General features: G+C 50.6%; 1 protein-coding gene across 2 annotated transcripts; it reads right to left on the minus strand.

The window, feature by feature from the left end:
- Positions 1-270: 270 nt before the first annotated feature.
- LOC122389243 (probable RNA-binding protein 46) lies at positions 271-15,330 on the minus strand. Of its 2 annotated transcripts, XM_043381099.1 has the most exons (10): positions 15,106-15,316; positions 13,377-14,125; positions 9,173-9,347; positions 5,617-5,791; positions 5,069-5,204; positions 4,715-4,801; positions 3,719-3,829; positions 2,856-2,985; positions 2,100-2,255; positions 271-1,786 (listed from the first exon to the last, which is right to left on the minus strand). In XM_043381099.1, exons 1-10 carry the CDS (start codon positions 15,188-15,190, stop codon positions 1,713-1,715), a joined length of 1,878 nt encoding a protein of 625 aa, XP_043237034.1. In that variant the 5' UTR covers positions 15,191-15,316; the 3' UTR covers positions 271-1,712. The 2 variants fall into 2 exon arrangements, with proteins under 2 accessions (XP_043237034.1, XP_043237035.1); XM_043381100.1 differs by lacking the exon at positions 4,715-4,801 and having other exon boundaries at positions 15,106-15,330.
- Between the last annotated feature and the right edge of the window lie 567 nt (positions 15,331-15,897).

Here is a 15,897-nt window from a genome sequence, read left to right on the forward strand (position 1 = left end):
TGATGAGTTCCGCAAATACGTCAAATTCTGTCAACAGCGAGGGCCGTAGTTCTCAGCTCTTGGTCGTGTTAACTCAGCACTGTTGTTTGTTAGCTCGCGGGGCGTAGAGCAGAGCTGACCTGAACAGACGTTCACCCCGTTACGATCTCAAGTCCAAGAAGCGTTTTGATATCGGTGTTGTCTTGTTCTTTTGTTATCTGTTAACTATATTTTCCGATGATCAGCTTTGTACACATCCACGAGCGCCGAATTCACTAACAAACACGGGTCAGCGAGTGAGCAACGTGTATTGCGGAGTTCATGGCTTGATTACCACGGCGCGCGCGCACAGTCACGGCTCCCCGCGCCGCACGATCTTGGGGCGCGGGGGCCGGAGAACGACAGTCCCAACCATCGCCAACCATTGGTTATCATACACACCTAATCTTACAGCGTGCTGATGCACGATCAAAGCAATCACCAAGGAAGGGCACTGCCGGGCGGGGCCAGCCTAAGCAGGGGACCGATTGTAAGCGAGACAGTTGATAAGATAGAAGTGATAGACGAAAACAGGCTTCAGAGTGACAATGATAGTCACAGGCAGTTAAAAGCATACGTCAAGTGGATAAAAAGCCCAGATAAAATGCTGTTCAAATGACAAAAGTGGCTGTTAAAAATGCCGCGAAGGGCATGGCTAAAAAGGGATATTGGAATGGTAACAATGGTCAAAAGCGCCCAGCACAATGCCCAATGAAGTCGGCACCGCCCGGGCTTGTGATACCCGAGGCGGGCCGCACTGCGTCTTATTCTACCCCAATAAATGAGCTGGACAAATCCCGGAATATGCAAATCTAAACTAATCACCCGAAATTACCTCTAAATGAGCAAGGCCGGACTTGAGTCGCGGCCTTTCGGTGATGGACACCGAATCCAAGGCACATTTGGCAGCACTCCAAACATCGTGTGGCAACACTCAAACAAATCTCCAGTAATTATGTCCTCCCCGATACCCAGTCCAATCAGTTGATGGCCTAAAATCTTCAGCGGGGAAATTGTAACATTGTGACAGTTTATCTAGAGGTCAGCGGTGAATTTGCTGCGATCAGAACGCGGCGAATGCGCCGATCATTTAAGTCTGATGAGCTGTGAAATCAGAACAAGGCGCGCCGACGGCGACTCACCGCGGACTCTCCACAAAACGTTGTTTTCACAGGCGGCCGCCAGACGGCGGGCCGGGCGGCGCGCCGTCTGGCGACTGAGTATTTGCCACTGGAGTTCGGCAGCCGTGACTGCCCTGCCGCAGCCCGAGGGGGGACCCCCCTCCCAGGACGGCCAACCCACCACGCGAGGCAGCAGTACCATACAACAACATACACACACACACTTTACATGACACTGGCCCACAAGCTCCACTGCGAGCCGCAGTGACGTCACTCTGACGTCATCCGCCGCAGCGAAACGTCACACAGTGCGAACATAAAATAAACGGTTCTTCCTAAAACGCATGCAACGACACTCTGTGTGCACGAAAACAAATAACGTTTCTTCTTCTTCTCTTCTGCGCCTCGGCAACAACTTCTTTGTCGGCGCCCCGTTTCACCGCAGTAACAATGTCCCTAGCTGCACCGCATAGCGGCGACGGCTCCCACCTTCCAACGACTCTCTCTGAAGCAGCGACGCGCAAAGCTCGCCTCGTAAGACGTCTGCGCCGGCCGTGCCAGCGCGGGGGAGGCTCAGTAGATGGCCGGTGGGTGCGCGTGGTGGTTGCCCATGCCGTAACCGTCGTACATTCCGTGGTGCTCAAACGCTGTCAACGAGATAGGCCGAGGTCAGCAGAGGGCACTTTGAAGAGAGAGAAGAGGGAAAACTGGGGGGAGGAAGACAGAAGGGAAACAGGCTAGAAGAGCGACAGAGAGGGGGAGGAGGGAAGATAAAGAGAAAAAAATGAGGAAAACTAGCGACTTGATTGAAGGTTGCAATAATGAATCCATTAATTCAACCGTCTACCTTTCTTCGTGCCAATTACTGTTAAGCGAAAACCAAAGCGGACTTTTCAACCACCGACCTTTTGCTAGTTCCATCAACCTTCATCCTGCTCAAAGCTAGCCAGCGCTACTTACGCATCATCTTGCCGAAGGGGCAGGGGTTGTACATGTTGTAGAACTGGAAGGCGTTGAAGCCGGTCGGGCTGCCGTTGGGGGAAGGCGCGTTGAAGGCCCCGTTGGGCACCATGGGACGCGGCAGCATGGCCTGAGGCGGAGAGCCGGGTCCCTCGCCTGCGAGCAAAGTGGGTACGGTAGAGGTCAGACGAGTGAGAACACTACGGGCACTGAGATATGCGCAGAACGGTGCAATTCGGCACTTAAGTATCGCACTAGTTGACGGGTACGGGTAAAGGTTAAGCCGTAGACCACTACATATTTAGCCTGGTCTATGCTTGAGGTGTACCAATAATTATCGAATGATGTTACCAGCTGCCCAAGATGGGAGCATCTCAACCTCACAAGGTCAACTGAATTTCATTTCATAGCATTGAGAACTGCAGCACGTATGCTAGCTCCAATGCGGCGGAGGCGGAGGAGCACCAGCAAACAATGAGCCTCGACAAGCATCACGACAAATTATCTCGCCAAATAAGTAATTCAGTGCTTTGTTGTCTGTATCCAACGATGAATCATTCACCAAAATAAGTCTGTAAGGTCATCACATATAACAATCAGTCATTTTTCAGCTCCTGAAGGCGGTCACGATCGACTCGATCGATGCAACTATGCCACACCACAATTAGGTATAAAACACTTCGAGCTAGCTCAACGTTTTCCAAAGGCAATCAGCGCTAATTCACAGTTTTCCAGGGATTGTCTCAGATAACTCACCGTTTTCCAGGGGCACTCCGAGCTGACTGAGCGCCGTCTCGGCTGCCAGCACCTTGGCCTCCTCGGGGTACAGGCTGAGCCGCGAGCCCTGGAACGTGTTGTACTCGGGCGGCAGTGTCGGGATCGTCACCTGTCGGCAGGCAGCACGGTTAGAGAGTAGGGACTTAAGTGTTGAGTGTTGAGACTACTAAATGAGCGCTGCAGGTGTGTAAAGATGCTTAGTCTAACTGTAACAGATGTATAACACTCTTATGTTAGCAAATATAAAATACACAGGACATACGAGAACGACGGATGTCCTAATATGTAAGATGTAGGTGCCAGAGGCCACGGACAAATAAGCATGCAAAATATATTATGTGCATTGGATACGCCACAAGCGCTGATGAGTGCAAGCACTGAACTATGAAGGTATCGGTAGCCGGCAGGGGCAAACGCTAATGCTGATGTTAAGTGACACCTTCAGAAAGACATTGGTGACCAAAGAACCGTATCGATATGCCAGGTGCACGGTGGCTGGATATTGCCATTGCGTCAGCACACATGATAACCAAAGGGTTTTATCGGGCAGATACGTAATCACACGGGAAATGGTTAAACGGTGGCATGAAAACGGGGAAACGACTCGGTACTTTGTGGGGAAGCCCAGCATGGCTAAGCCTGATGGCGCCTATGTAATGAATGTGACGTTGACTAAGAGGCAATATGCCACTGGGATAGACGTCTCAATTGTCGGGTACTAACAGCTGGCATCACCAGCCAAATGAAATTGCATTTCCAAGCTATCGATTTTTGAAAATACACCTTCGATTAAAGTGCTAGCCTCTGACCGATTTGACCTTGCATGACCCGCAGTGACCGACCTTGTACATGAAGAGCTGCACGGTGTCGGCCTGCGGCGTCTGTTTGGAGGTGGACAGCAGCTGGTACTGGGGCTCGCCCCATTTGTTGTTGATGCACAGGTCCACCAGAATCTGAATACGCAGAGGGAGATAAAAAATTTTCAGAGGAAGATCCAGTGAGGTGTGATGAGACACAGCGTTGTCACGCTTGTAGCTGAGAAATCGGTGGATGGCGGTAGTAAGCTTATCAAGTTAGGAATTTCCAGTTACACCTACAAATTGATTAAAGCCTTCCTTTAAGAAATACAACCTACTTCATGCGTACATACATGAAGACCCATGAAACCAAGAACGAAGCAATATGTGAAAATGTAGGAAGATAACGTATTTTAGAGTGAAATCAAGAAATAACGATAGGGATGAAAGTGACAGTAAAAATCCAGCCTAGGGACTTTATCGAATGTGAACAAGCCACTTGTACGCATGCGGTCAAACAAATGCAATATGAAAGACACCAAGCTGTGCAATGTGCATGATAGGACCAAAGCGGCTGCGAATATAAACCTTTGCCATTTGCAGCAGTTGAAAAGTGAAACACAAGCACTGACAGAAACCCAAAACTTTCAAAGGGAGAAACATACTTGAAGTCTGACCTGAAAAGCCTTTGCAGGCAGCCTAACACTTGACAAAACGAAAACCAGAACGCAATACTGCCAGGATGATCAGACTCGCAAGCCAGTAGTCTGCTCCCCGTGCTTATTTGTGGACTAGGAACTAAAATTATTATGGTACTTGCGAGTCGGAGCCAAGTATTTATATGAGCATATGATAAGTACACGTGATGTCGAGCTATCACAATAAAAGCTAACAAAAAATAAAAAAGACGAACATCTTCCCAAATGATTTGCTAAAGCGGGACGATTCACAAATGCAACAAAATAAGACGGAACGATTCACGAGGGCGGCAAATTGCGAAAACGGGACGATTCACGGGACGAGCACAGACCACGCGACTACCTGAGCGGCGTTCCTCATCGGTTTCAGAGTGCACGGATTAGTGAGAACGAACTCCATGTCGGGCACATAATCGAAAAACGCCCGCATCTGCAAAACCGACGTCAGCGGCTGACGATCGCAAAATAAAGAACGCAGAGTACTAGTCGCTGGTTTGGTAGCTAGACTACGTGATGCAATAAAATAGCTGCATAATAAATAAATAAATAAATAAACCTTGGGTAGTTGAAAGTTAGAAGTAGGTTGGTCAACTAAAGTAGGACGCTAAAACAAAAACAAAACTTACTGCTTCCGCATGCAAGTTAGTAAAATAAGACAAGCTCGATACTGAACGACAGCTCGCGAGTCCGTACTCACCTCGACGGGTTTCCTGTGTCCGCCGGCGGCGCGTGCGGCGGCGGCAGACGGTGACAGGAAGCTCCGGTTACGGACGCCGGCGGCGCCCCGGTTCCGCTGCTTGTTGGGAGAGCGGAACAGCGCTGAGCCGGGAGAGCTGAGGGAGAGGGGAGAGGTTACAGGCAGGGCTGGTGATCATCTCATAATTGGGCAGAAAAGTGGCAACGAAAAGCATCCAACTGAAAGTTGTAGGGTGAGTTTACCCTTTCATATGAGAAGCTTAACGAGACCGACGGACATCTCGCATTTGAGAGGAAATGTGTATCATTAGGCTGAACTTTGAGGCTGACGGTTAAGTGTTCCTTTAAACGGTAATGAATATTTAGCAGACAGGAGAGGAAACGAGCAGCCGCGAACACCAAACGCAATGTTGACCATTATGTGAAACAAACAAACAAAATCCAATAGAACAATCCAATCCATCCAATAGAAACGAGAATATGGATAAAGGCGCCAGATCAGATCATATCTATTCAATGAAACACCGCACTTCCGTCAACGGAACTCACCCGGGGCTGCCGAGTCCTGTGGGCACGTAGAAGGGGGCGTCCCCCACAAACCCGTGCGGCGGCGGCTGGTAAACGGCCGGCGGGCAGTGGGCGGCCGCCTTGTACCGGTCGTGGCGAGACTTGTCGATCGGTTTCGCCCACGTCACCTCCACCAGCGAGCCGTCCAGCTCGGTGTCTGTGGGAGAGGAAAATACGGGGGTCAATTTTTATTTTTCTTCCAGAAATAGGGGGCAAAAGGCTGGTGGAAGAGGATTTTATATAAAGTACGATAAATCCAGCACTACGATAGAAGTGCAGCAATAAAACCAAGAACGTTGATCGCTGAAATTCGACTGATATGATTTGGAAAACACAGAGAGGTGACCATTTTTCAAACCAGCGGATACGTGTGGCGTAAAACAACAATCGAAACACACCTGTTCTGAACAACGTCACCCTACCACGCACGTAATTCAACAAGAAAGCGTCAACCTCGGAACCAGCCGTATCCCACACCATTTCGCCTACTTGCTCAGAAACGTCTCCGTTTCCGGTTCAAACATCCGAGCCGAGTACGAACCCTGGTCCGAGCTCGCTATACCCGCAGTGTTTTAAGCACTGCCCCGCTGACTCAGCTGATTTCACCGTGGGCGTATCGGCGCGGAGTCTAGGAGCGCCGACCTCACCTGCACTCCCCCCCCCCCTGTCTCAGCCCCCCAGGTATCAGCAGAGCCTTTTGACTGATATGACCGGGATTAGCCGACTGCCAGTCGAGCGCCGTCTCAAGATGGCCGGGCAGGGTCCGCAGCGATGATTAGAACAGAGTGCTCCTCATACAGCACGGTCCGACCAGCCGCACGGACGCCAGGCCGGCTGATAGTGCAGGTGATACGGGGGACGCCACTTGGGTAGGGAGGTCGGTAATGGTGGTGAGCTTAGAGAAAGGATGGGCTTACGTTACAGCGAGTTTTAAAGCTGGTGATACTTGAGGAAAGGATGACGGTTTGCTTTGATAGACGTCAACTTACTCGTAATAACTTCTTCGACAATGCATCAGAATAAATATCCTGTTAAGTTCGGGTAGTGAGTGAAATTACTTTTTTGTAGACAGCAGTAAGCATAGTTCAGATTGAAGACATTCCCATCGCTTACACCCTATCAAGAACACCTCTCAAGTGCAGAGGAATTCGCAACCATCTTACAAGCCAGGCACCAGTCATTTTCTGCATACCAGAGCCGTGATGTCGGGCCTAATCAAACAGCTCACAACTGACGCGACTGAGCACAATGTCAACAGCCTCTGTGTGCGTTCGCGAGCCATTGCTCGTACTGCAGCACTGACGCTGCCACACGGTCTACCCGGGCCGAAAAATGGCAATCGTATGTCCGGGAGTGAGGGCAAGGTTCAGTGTTGAGGAGGCCGAGGATGGCATGAGCTATAAATAAGCCTGCATGACACACAAGTTGTTAAGGAGTGGACAATACAAAGTTAACAGAAAAACATCGCAAAAAAATCATTGACATCAATGACTCATTGTGACAGAAGCCAAGTTGGCGACAAGTCACCAGTTTCACTTCTTCGTTATCCCATCCATGAGATCACCGTTCGCCCCACACACCAGCCTTCCTGGAGACGCCACTGGTCATGGTCAGCTGCGCTCAACAGTCACTTTACCACCCCCCCCCCCCTAAAAATGTCAGTCCACCACTGATCAGACCTCCCCAGAATAATGCCTGGTTCCGCCCCTGCCGCGCGAGGTCAGTCGTGCCCTCGGGCGGTCACCGGACGGTACTGGCGCGTGACATTTACCCGTTCAGTAGTGACAGATTCGCGTGCTTTGGTGAAGCGTGTGTGTCGGTGGGGCACGTTAGAAGACAAGTGAAGACGGTGATATTTTTTACGAGTAACAAAACCACAAATTGTGATATCATAATCTGATATTAATTCTGCAGATAGGATAAAGAGGGCTTAGTTTGAAAACGGACACCAAATCGGAACAATTGTCGGGACCGTTGAAGCCGGCCAATGAATGCCCCGAGGATGGAAGAACACTGGTTGGAGCCCGGAACTGTCAATTCAGGTCAGTCTTCCGTATCAGTATCTACCATTGGCTCCCGAGTGTGACTGTCCCTGTTGAACTCGCCATAAGCCTGCCGTGACAACCCCGAGACAAGACGCCAATTCAAATTGAGGGCGGAAATTCGTGCTCTAAGCCAGGCGCAAGTGCTTGATGCATACCTTGGGAGAGAAGATATTTAGTAGAGACAATGCACATTATGAGAACAGATGCTGTCTTTGAGTCACTTTAGTTATGGTGTCGTTACTGACCAGTTCGACCGTAAAGATCGGTACGATTGTTGTCTAGAAAAAGATATTAATTATGCTGGTAAATAACTAAACCTTCGTAAAGACGGCACCTATACCGGGATATATGGCTAATTATTCAAAGTTTTTTTTTTCCCCTACACATTCTACATATTACAAGACTGAAATAGCCCCAGCAACTATAACTACGTGTAAGGCACGCACTGCATTTACAAGACCAATTTTCTGATCTTGTTCGGCTTAAAGGTAGTGTGCCAGCTTTCTTGGACCGTATGGAGTTAATGGCCCAGATAAGGAGAACCGGATTTTTAGAACTTATCCATACCTTCAAAACTCATGGAAACGTCTTAAATTCTTCAAATTTTGAGTACCCCAGTGCGAAATTCGCCCCGACGGGTTGTCGGTCGTACCCCAACCACATTTCACACCACTATGAACAATAAATGCACACACTGAAATCGCTATTACCGATATGCTCATCCAATCAAGTTTCGATAAACCCGTTCATCATCATCTCCTGCGGTTTCGAACACGCCTGTTAGGTGGCTTCTGATGCTCGTCGAGGTCGGAATTTCCAAATACGCGTGGTGCGTCGGGCCGCGCGCTCTGACTTCGGCCAAGAAAAATGCGTCAGCTGATCATTGTCATTTCTGCCACTTGCGTGTGGTGAAATGGGGTCATAACTTATAAGACGGCTTTTTCATATCAATTATTTTACATAAAATCATATTTCAAACCATAAATAATGTTCGACAGCCAAATAAAAGAAACAATACAATACGGGCTTACAGTTTAAGGCTCGACATTGTGTTGTCTACGATTAGACAGCTGATAACTCATTCCCGTACGTCGTATGGTCGTAACACTATAATGACCTTTGCTTATTGTCACAAGTGCGCCGCATTCGCGATTGTTGCCCGACGCCTGTTTGCAGGTGAGTCCACTACAGTTGTTATACATATCTAAAAACCGAAAAACTTTTAGGCGAAAAAGGCACTATTCCAGGCCCATTTTTGATTTTTTTTGCGATATTAGGTAAAAACAGAAGCTTCTTATCCTAGGAAAAATAAAATGGGAAATCTTTCAAAGGTGGCACACTACCTTTAAAATAACCTCGTTTATCCTTGCTTTTGCAGGTTTCGTCTCAAAATCCACCCGTAATTTAGGCAATGAGCCACCAGTGAACCACGTAACAGGCAATGGCAATGCACACAACAATATCGAAATTGATCAATCCTATCGAGTACTCACGGTCGAGTTTCTCCTGGGCGCGCGCCGCCTTGTCCCGGTTGGAGAAGTGCACGAACGCAAAGTCCCTGAGCTTCTTGACGCGCTCCACGCCGCCGTCAGCGGCACGACTGAAGGCGTCTCGGATCTGGTCCTCGGTGGTCGACAGCAGCAGGTTCCTCACGTACAGCACTGTCACCTGTGGGGCGGGTGCAGGGGTGGGTTAACCCTCGCCCATGTAGGGGGGGGGGGTTGGTGCAACCCCCCCCCCCCCCCTGAGGTTTTTCGGAAATAGTGCAAAAACGGCGGCGCGCAGCGTCGCCAAATTTTGGGTACCTTATGGGGCAAGCCTTGCGCATCTTTTGATAAAAAAAAATTTGACCGGGTCATGTCAGGTCACGGAGTTATGACGTCACAAAGGGAACAGCCTCCGGCCGGATTTTCACAAACTGAGTGCCAACGCCCGAGGTTTCCTGCCGGTGGTACGGACATCGGTTGATGGATCGTGATGAAACTTCCCATGCATGTTGGGGCGATTATTGGCTATCATATGGTATAAGAAACTTGACCGGGTCAGGTCAGGTCACGGAGCTATGACGTCACAAGAGGAACAGCGTCCGGTACTATTTTTGAAAAGCGCCCGAACCACTATTTTGCTAATTCTTGTCACCTCAATGGGAATATGCAGCAATATTAGCTTCTATAGGGAGCAAATGGACCTCTCAAATCCAAAAATACAATCAGATTTCAAAAATTTAAATTTTGATTTTTCGAATTTCTGCCGCCGACTGTGACCTTGCCGACTTCCGGCGCTCCCAACGCGCCATTTTTAGAGCTAGGGAAACGAAATACATACCAAACGATAGAGAATTGATCAAGGAACACGATAGTGAAGGTTTCAAGTCGATATCTCCCACCGTTTTGCCGCAATCGCCGCGGAAAGTTGAAAAAAAGTCTATTTTTCCGAAAATTTGACCTTTGACCGGTCAAAAGTAGGTCAAATGTTGACCTAGGACCAAAAAATATACCACCAATCGCGAGATCTCGGCGAGTGCAATCCGTTGGTCTTTTCCGCTAAGCTCTACGACGCTCCGTTTTCAAACGCCAAGGGGGGGGGGGTCGCACCCCCCCCCCCCTGCATGGGCGAAGGTGGCAGATCGCCGTTTACGGGCGAGGGTTAAAATATTCGGTACCGGCAGCATTTACACCAGTTTGGTGCAGGCTACAGGTCGGTCTACCTACAGTGCGTTGGGTTCACTTTTGGTGCGCATGTTTCGCGTCTTCCCTGCACCTGATCGGACCATTGCCTATTTTATCAGGTGTCTGCAGCATGTATTAAAAGTCGAAGATTCAACCACGGCCCTCCGCCCGTTACCATGCCAGTCGATCATCCACCAGTGACTGACCGTCGCCGCGACTGGCCGAGCGAACTGTCCTAATTCTATCCTCTGACATTCGATCCCCGGCCGCTGCAGAAACAACAAGCCACCGCCGCCGGCGTTACCCCCCCCCCCCCCCCCATGCCGCGCTTCCCTGACAACCACTACGCTCGGTTTGTGTGGTGTCAACTGACAGCGATCAGCTGACACGGCGGTGTGGCCGTCATTGAGGGTGCGAACTTGAAACCGCACCATCTGGCCGCTAATGAACAGCTGACAGGGGCACGAGGGAGCGACTTCTGAAGTGTCTAATGCCCGGCAAAAGCGGTACATACTGTGAACTGTCATAATACTGAACATGAGGAATCGCAGGACAAGTCTTCAGTAGCCTAGAATGCATTAGTGATTTGATCAGGTAATCTGATATACCTATTTGCCTAATTCGTATTCATTCGCTTACTCATTTACTTGAAAGCATGAGCAATACGAGCTGGAAATCGCTGTGTGGTTTATCCTACATTCTTGCAGTGCATTCACCGTTACATTTGTCATCGTAACCCACTCGAAATCAGCGTGTTAAAGGGACCCTCCCACCTTCAAAAAAGTTTATGAATTGGCATGAAAGTGATGTCGCTCAGTTTAGAAAGAGCGAAAACGAATATCTACCAAATTTCACCGAAAAATATTCACCGGTTTTCAAGATATCAGACTTTTACTTTTGTTTACTTTTTTGGGATCTCCGCTCTTTCTAGCGACTTTATTTTAGAAGTGCGGCGTTTGCGGCAGATGTTGCGTGGAAATAGCATATACCACCGCGTGCTACAAAACGTTTTAGTCAAACATTAAAAAATCGTTACATATTTGCGCTGACGTCACACATTCAGAGGGGTATTCCTAAGCATTAGCCCCTCTGAATCAAAATGCTGCAATTTTGAAATTCAATATTTCCGATTTAAGGCATTTCTCGATGTTGTGAGTGCCGAAACCGGTAATTGTGAGCCAGGGACCCCATTTTGGCTATCTCTACTCAAATCTAATTTTAAGGTGGGAGGGTCCCTTTAACGACAGCCAGTAAGTTTACTTTCGGGGATTGGTGCACAAACACAAAGGAAACCAAACTGCCATAAAGAAAAGGGTCGGCAGCGGTAGCGGTAGCCCGCGAACATTTCGGCATGTCGCTCTGTCATAGCACTGGGGTATAGTAATGGTGGCATGAGCAGAGTGAACTCGGACGCAACGGGGCGGGGCGGGGTGGGGCGGGGTGGGATGGGGTGGGGTGGGGCGACACGGGGAGACGCGACGGTGCGTGGGGATGTGGTGGGGAGGGGAAGGAGGCAGGGGATACTAGAGGGTGTCGGTTACGCGGTAGCAGTAGCGGGGGAGGAGGGGGGGGGCGATGACCGGACCCGCCAGTCTCGTCGCTTTGACGCATCACCCCATGTCCCGGCCACGTCCGTAATCCCCGCCCCTCCCCAACTGCCCCAGCGCCCTCGTCAGTCTCATGACACACGATCCGTCTCCGATGATAAGATACGCCCGCCGCCCGGCCCAGTAAAGCCGAGACGGTCGGGACAGCCGTCAGCCCGGCTATCGATGTACTGCAAGGCGTTTGGCGACCCCCAGCAGCCGGGTTGTGTAGACATGTGGACGTGGAGGTATAGTTGCTGACATTCTACGTTGTTCTCGTATGGAGCGTTATTGGTCACTAGTTATCCATTTTATCAACTTGATTAGATGCATGGTTTTCCTGCCAGTTGGGACTTCGGTGAGCGCAAATAAAAAAGTGAATGAAGTTACGAGGAGAAAAATGTGCATGCAAGCTTGAGACCATGCACAGCATAACAATGTGAGTGGTTATCTACATATAACTCCCATGGCCAGCTATTCCCAGACCATGTTCAGTCCGTACCGTATCAGTCTCTAATTTCCGAAAATGTGGTACGCTATTTTACCACCTCCCCACACAGTTGGGCTCTACGGGTTGGCAAATACTGATACCACACAAAGTCCGTACTGAGTCAATCGAGCTGGCCTGAGTAACACCTGTGCCAGTCGCCCGGTCACCGCCCCGCTCTATCGCTCCGTGCGCGAGCAGAACCAACTCCAGTCGCGGCGGAACGCCAATTCCGGATATTTGGCCAACACCGTACCGCAAATAGCGAGGGCGAAGGAAATGAGTTTGGAGGCCGTTTGGTGTGGCACAGGCAGGACAAAACGCGAGCTAAGTTCCGAAATGCCAGAAACAAGTAAATTATACCTGTGCACTTCATACTGCATTGGCTTTTAGTGCAGACAGGGTGCTTATTAGTGAGGACGAACCACCTCAACTTATCTTAGCCAGCTGTGTGACGGTGACTCATAAAATGGCACGTCTCGAATGAGTGATGTCACGGCAGGTCAAATAACGGCTGTTTGCATAGGTGGACGGACGCCGACGGCATTCAACACAGATTAGTCACACTGGGAGGCGCGTCGGCATGTAGGAATGTCCACGAGGCTATCTATCATAGGACGCCCCAGCTGAGAGCTGGGTTTAGCGGCGTCGAGTTTGGTCTGTCTGTCCCAATCAAAAAGCTGTCCCAATTTGCATAAGAGTTTCAGCATTATCAATTGGAACGAAAACATAGGAAGATGATGAAAATCAAGCCCAAAGCAACAAACGAATATTGCAGGTTTTATGGAACGTCTCATTACGATCGCATATCTGCTGAGCAGCAAAATATCCACTCAGGAACACCCAGAAACCGAATACATGAAAAGAACAGGTGCAGAAAAATCAGGCACATACTAACAAAAATAGCACCAAAATGTACCATCACCCAGCCCCATTTTCCACCAGCAGTTCTCACCTTGGACATGGTCTCCTCGTCGACGTCCGGCTCGGGCTCGGCCCAGTCGACGGCGATGGTCTGTCCCCACAGCTGGATCCGGCCCGGGATCAGCTTCCTGCGGGCCATCGCCGCCGCCTTGTGGTTCTTGTACTCGACGAACGCGAAGCCGCGAGACTTGCTCTTGTCAGTGACGCTGCTGTAGACGATGACGTCCACCACGCCGTCCGTCACCTTGGACATCTCCTCGAAGATCTCGTCCCGCACCTTGTTTTTGGGCAGGCCGCCGACGAAGAGCCTGCAGTTGTCGACCGACTTGACGACGCCGATGTAGCGGCCCTTGCGAATCTCGTAGTTGTTGAGCTGACGCACCGCCTGGCTGGCCTCGGCCGGAGTGCTGAACATGACGAAGGCATAGCCGCGGTTGGTACCACTGAAGTCCATCATCAGGCGCACCTCGTAGATCTTGCCGACGCGCTCAAACACGGGCGCCAGCTCATCTTCAAACAGATCTCTGGGGATTTTCCCGACGAACACCTCGCTGCCTTTGGCCGGGGGCGGGCCCTGCCAGTTGGGCGGCGGACCGCCGTACTTGCGCTGACCGTTCTCCTGAATGATGTTGTAGCCGGTGCGCTCCATCAGCCTCAGCAGCGCCAGGTTGTTGACTTTGTCGGTAGCCAGCCGGCCGTCGGCGGCCGAGCCGGGCGAGGAGGCGGCCGGGGTGGAGCGGCCATCCTGCCGGGCAGGGTCCAGGTCGGGCTCCGACGGACCTGAAACGGACAGATTCTTCATAGCGTCGTTTAACGGGGTCGCCGCTGGTGCTGCGGCTGGCGCTGGAGCTGGCGCTGGCGCTGGTGCGGGGGCCGGACCCGGTGCCGCCGCCGCCACCGCGGCCGGCGACGGCTGGGGAGGGGGAGGGGGCGGCGCGTGCGAGCCTCCTCGAGGCATCTCGGCGGCGACTCGGAGCGGGGAGAGCACTGGACGAGCTCACGGCGACCTGAGCTCCCGACTGGCTCACAGCTCGCGCTCAGCTCCGGCCGCGTCGCGCTCAGGTGACCCACTCGCCGGTACCTGTCGCGCCGCGCCCTGTTCGGGCCACGATACCCGCTATCTAATCGGCGCACTGCTCGGGCGCCGATAGGGGGTCGCTCCCGTGACGGTGGGGAAGGGGAGGGGACATCGCGGAGCGACGCCGCACTGATTTTGATGGCTGCGCCAAACGGATGTTGCCCGGATCGTGAATAAATCCAAGGTTCATATAGATATTTGCGTAAAGAATAGCCTGCGCTTCAATGATTATCAATGGTTCCGCGAAAGGACGTGGAAAGCGTATTTCTCAAGGGTTATCAAATTTTAATTCCAACAAAAACCAGTGGATGCACTACATCAACAAATAGTTTTCGGCGGTTCCTCCCTCCCCGTCCCCTTCCAGCAGCCTTCAGACCGTGGTGGGGCGGCGGGCCTCAAGATCAACGTCAAGGCCTCAAACTCAAGGGGAGTCCAAGGCGTTTGGCATAACAATTGACAAGGGTAACGAAAATACAACAACTGTTATGTAACTATTGGTCATTTATTATTTTGAACTCTGTCCTCGCGCACAATACAGGACCATAACAATAATCGATAATTTACCAATGCATTCCACATTAATTGGCAATCGCATCATGATTCACCAGCCAGTTATCACCACCAGACGACAAACAGCAAAAAAAAAACGAAAATAGCGAAAATTGAAATCTGAATCACTTACCGGGGCTCGTACACTGGTAAAACGGGTCGAAGTAGAAACTTCCAAATCCCTTAGTGGGTCTCATATAATGCATGACTTCCCCCATCGTTCAAGATGCAGGTACAAACAGAAGAATCACTTCACGTTAGCTTCGCAGTTCCAGATCATTCCCGCCAGACGCACAGACAGCACCCGCGGAATTCCAGCCAACGAATGAAACGCGCCGGCGCGAGCTTTCTGGCGGCTGGCCGTTGCTACGCGACGCGTCTCCAGCAGAATCAAGCTCGCTAAATTTGGCGCGAGTCGTGGGATAAAAGCAAGGATAAAAGCATCGCGAATTTTATTCAACGAAAACGTTTTTTTCATGAATTGAGTGACAAATAGCTTATAACATATGCACAACAAATTTGAAAATATTTTATTCAGAGTGGCGATTGCCATTTATCAGCACTATTCCCCTAAATAGAACGGCCACTTTCTACTTGCATCTGAAACCAGGCTTATTCCTTGCATTGTCTGCATTCGACAGTCGCCTTTTCTCCTGTATTCATCGGGGCACTGGCCACTGTCTAGCTCTTATCGTTTATGATTCAAGCAGGCTATACCTAAGCGAAATCCAGATGAAAATATGCTCTATCCGGTGACCGTTCCTGCCACGCCTATTTATTCAATTTGTCATTTTCCCATGATCCATTCCAAGCGCCAGGCCCTGGGGCTGGCTGGACCTATTGATTTTCTACATACGCGCCGGCCGAAGGGGGGCGGGGCGGAACGACCCCCCCTCGCTGTTTCGCCCCTGATGGAGCTAGCGCG

This window comes from Amphibalanus amphitrite, unplaced genomic scaffold (assembly GCF_019059575.1).
Source record: "Amphibalanus amphitrite isolate SeventyFive unplaced genomic scaffold, NRLGWU_Aamphi_draft 000350F_arrow, whole genome shotgun sequence".
Taxonomy (NCBI): Eukaryota; Metazoa; Arthropoda; class Thecostraca; order Balanomorpha; family Balanidae; genus Amphibalanus; species Amphibalanus amphitrite.

Excerpts from the sequence above, each read along its gene's own strand:
- LOC122389243 (XM_043381099.1), bottom strand. The coding sequence starts at position 15,190 with ATGGGGGAAGTCATGCATTATATGAGACCCACTAAGGGATTTGGAAGT. Across the intron at positions 3,830-4,714 it reads CGATGAGGAACGCCGCTCAG|ATTCTGGTGGACCTGTGCAT; the intron begins GTAGTCGCGTGG and ends CTGCGTATTCAG. Across the intron at positions 2,986-3,718 it reads TGCAGCTCTTCATGTACAAG|GTGACGATCCCGACACTGCC; the intron begins GTCGGTCACTGC and ends GCCTGCCGACAG.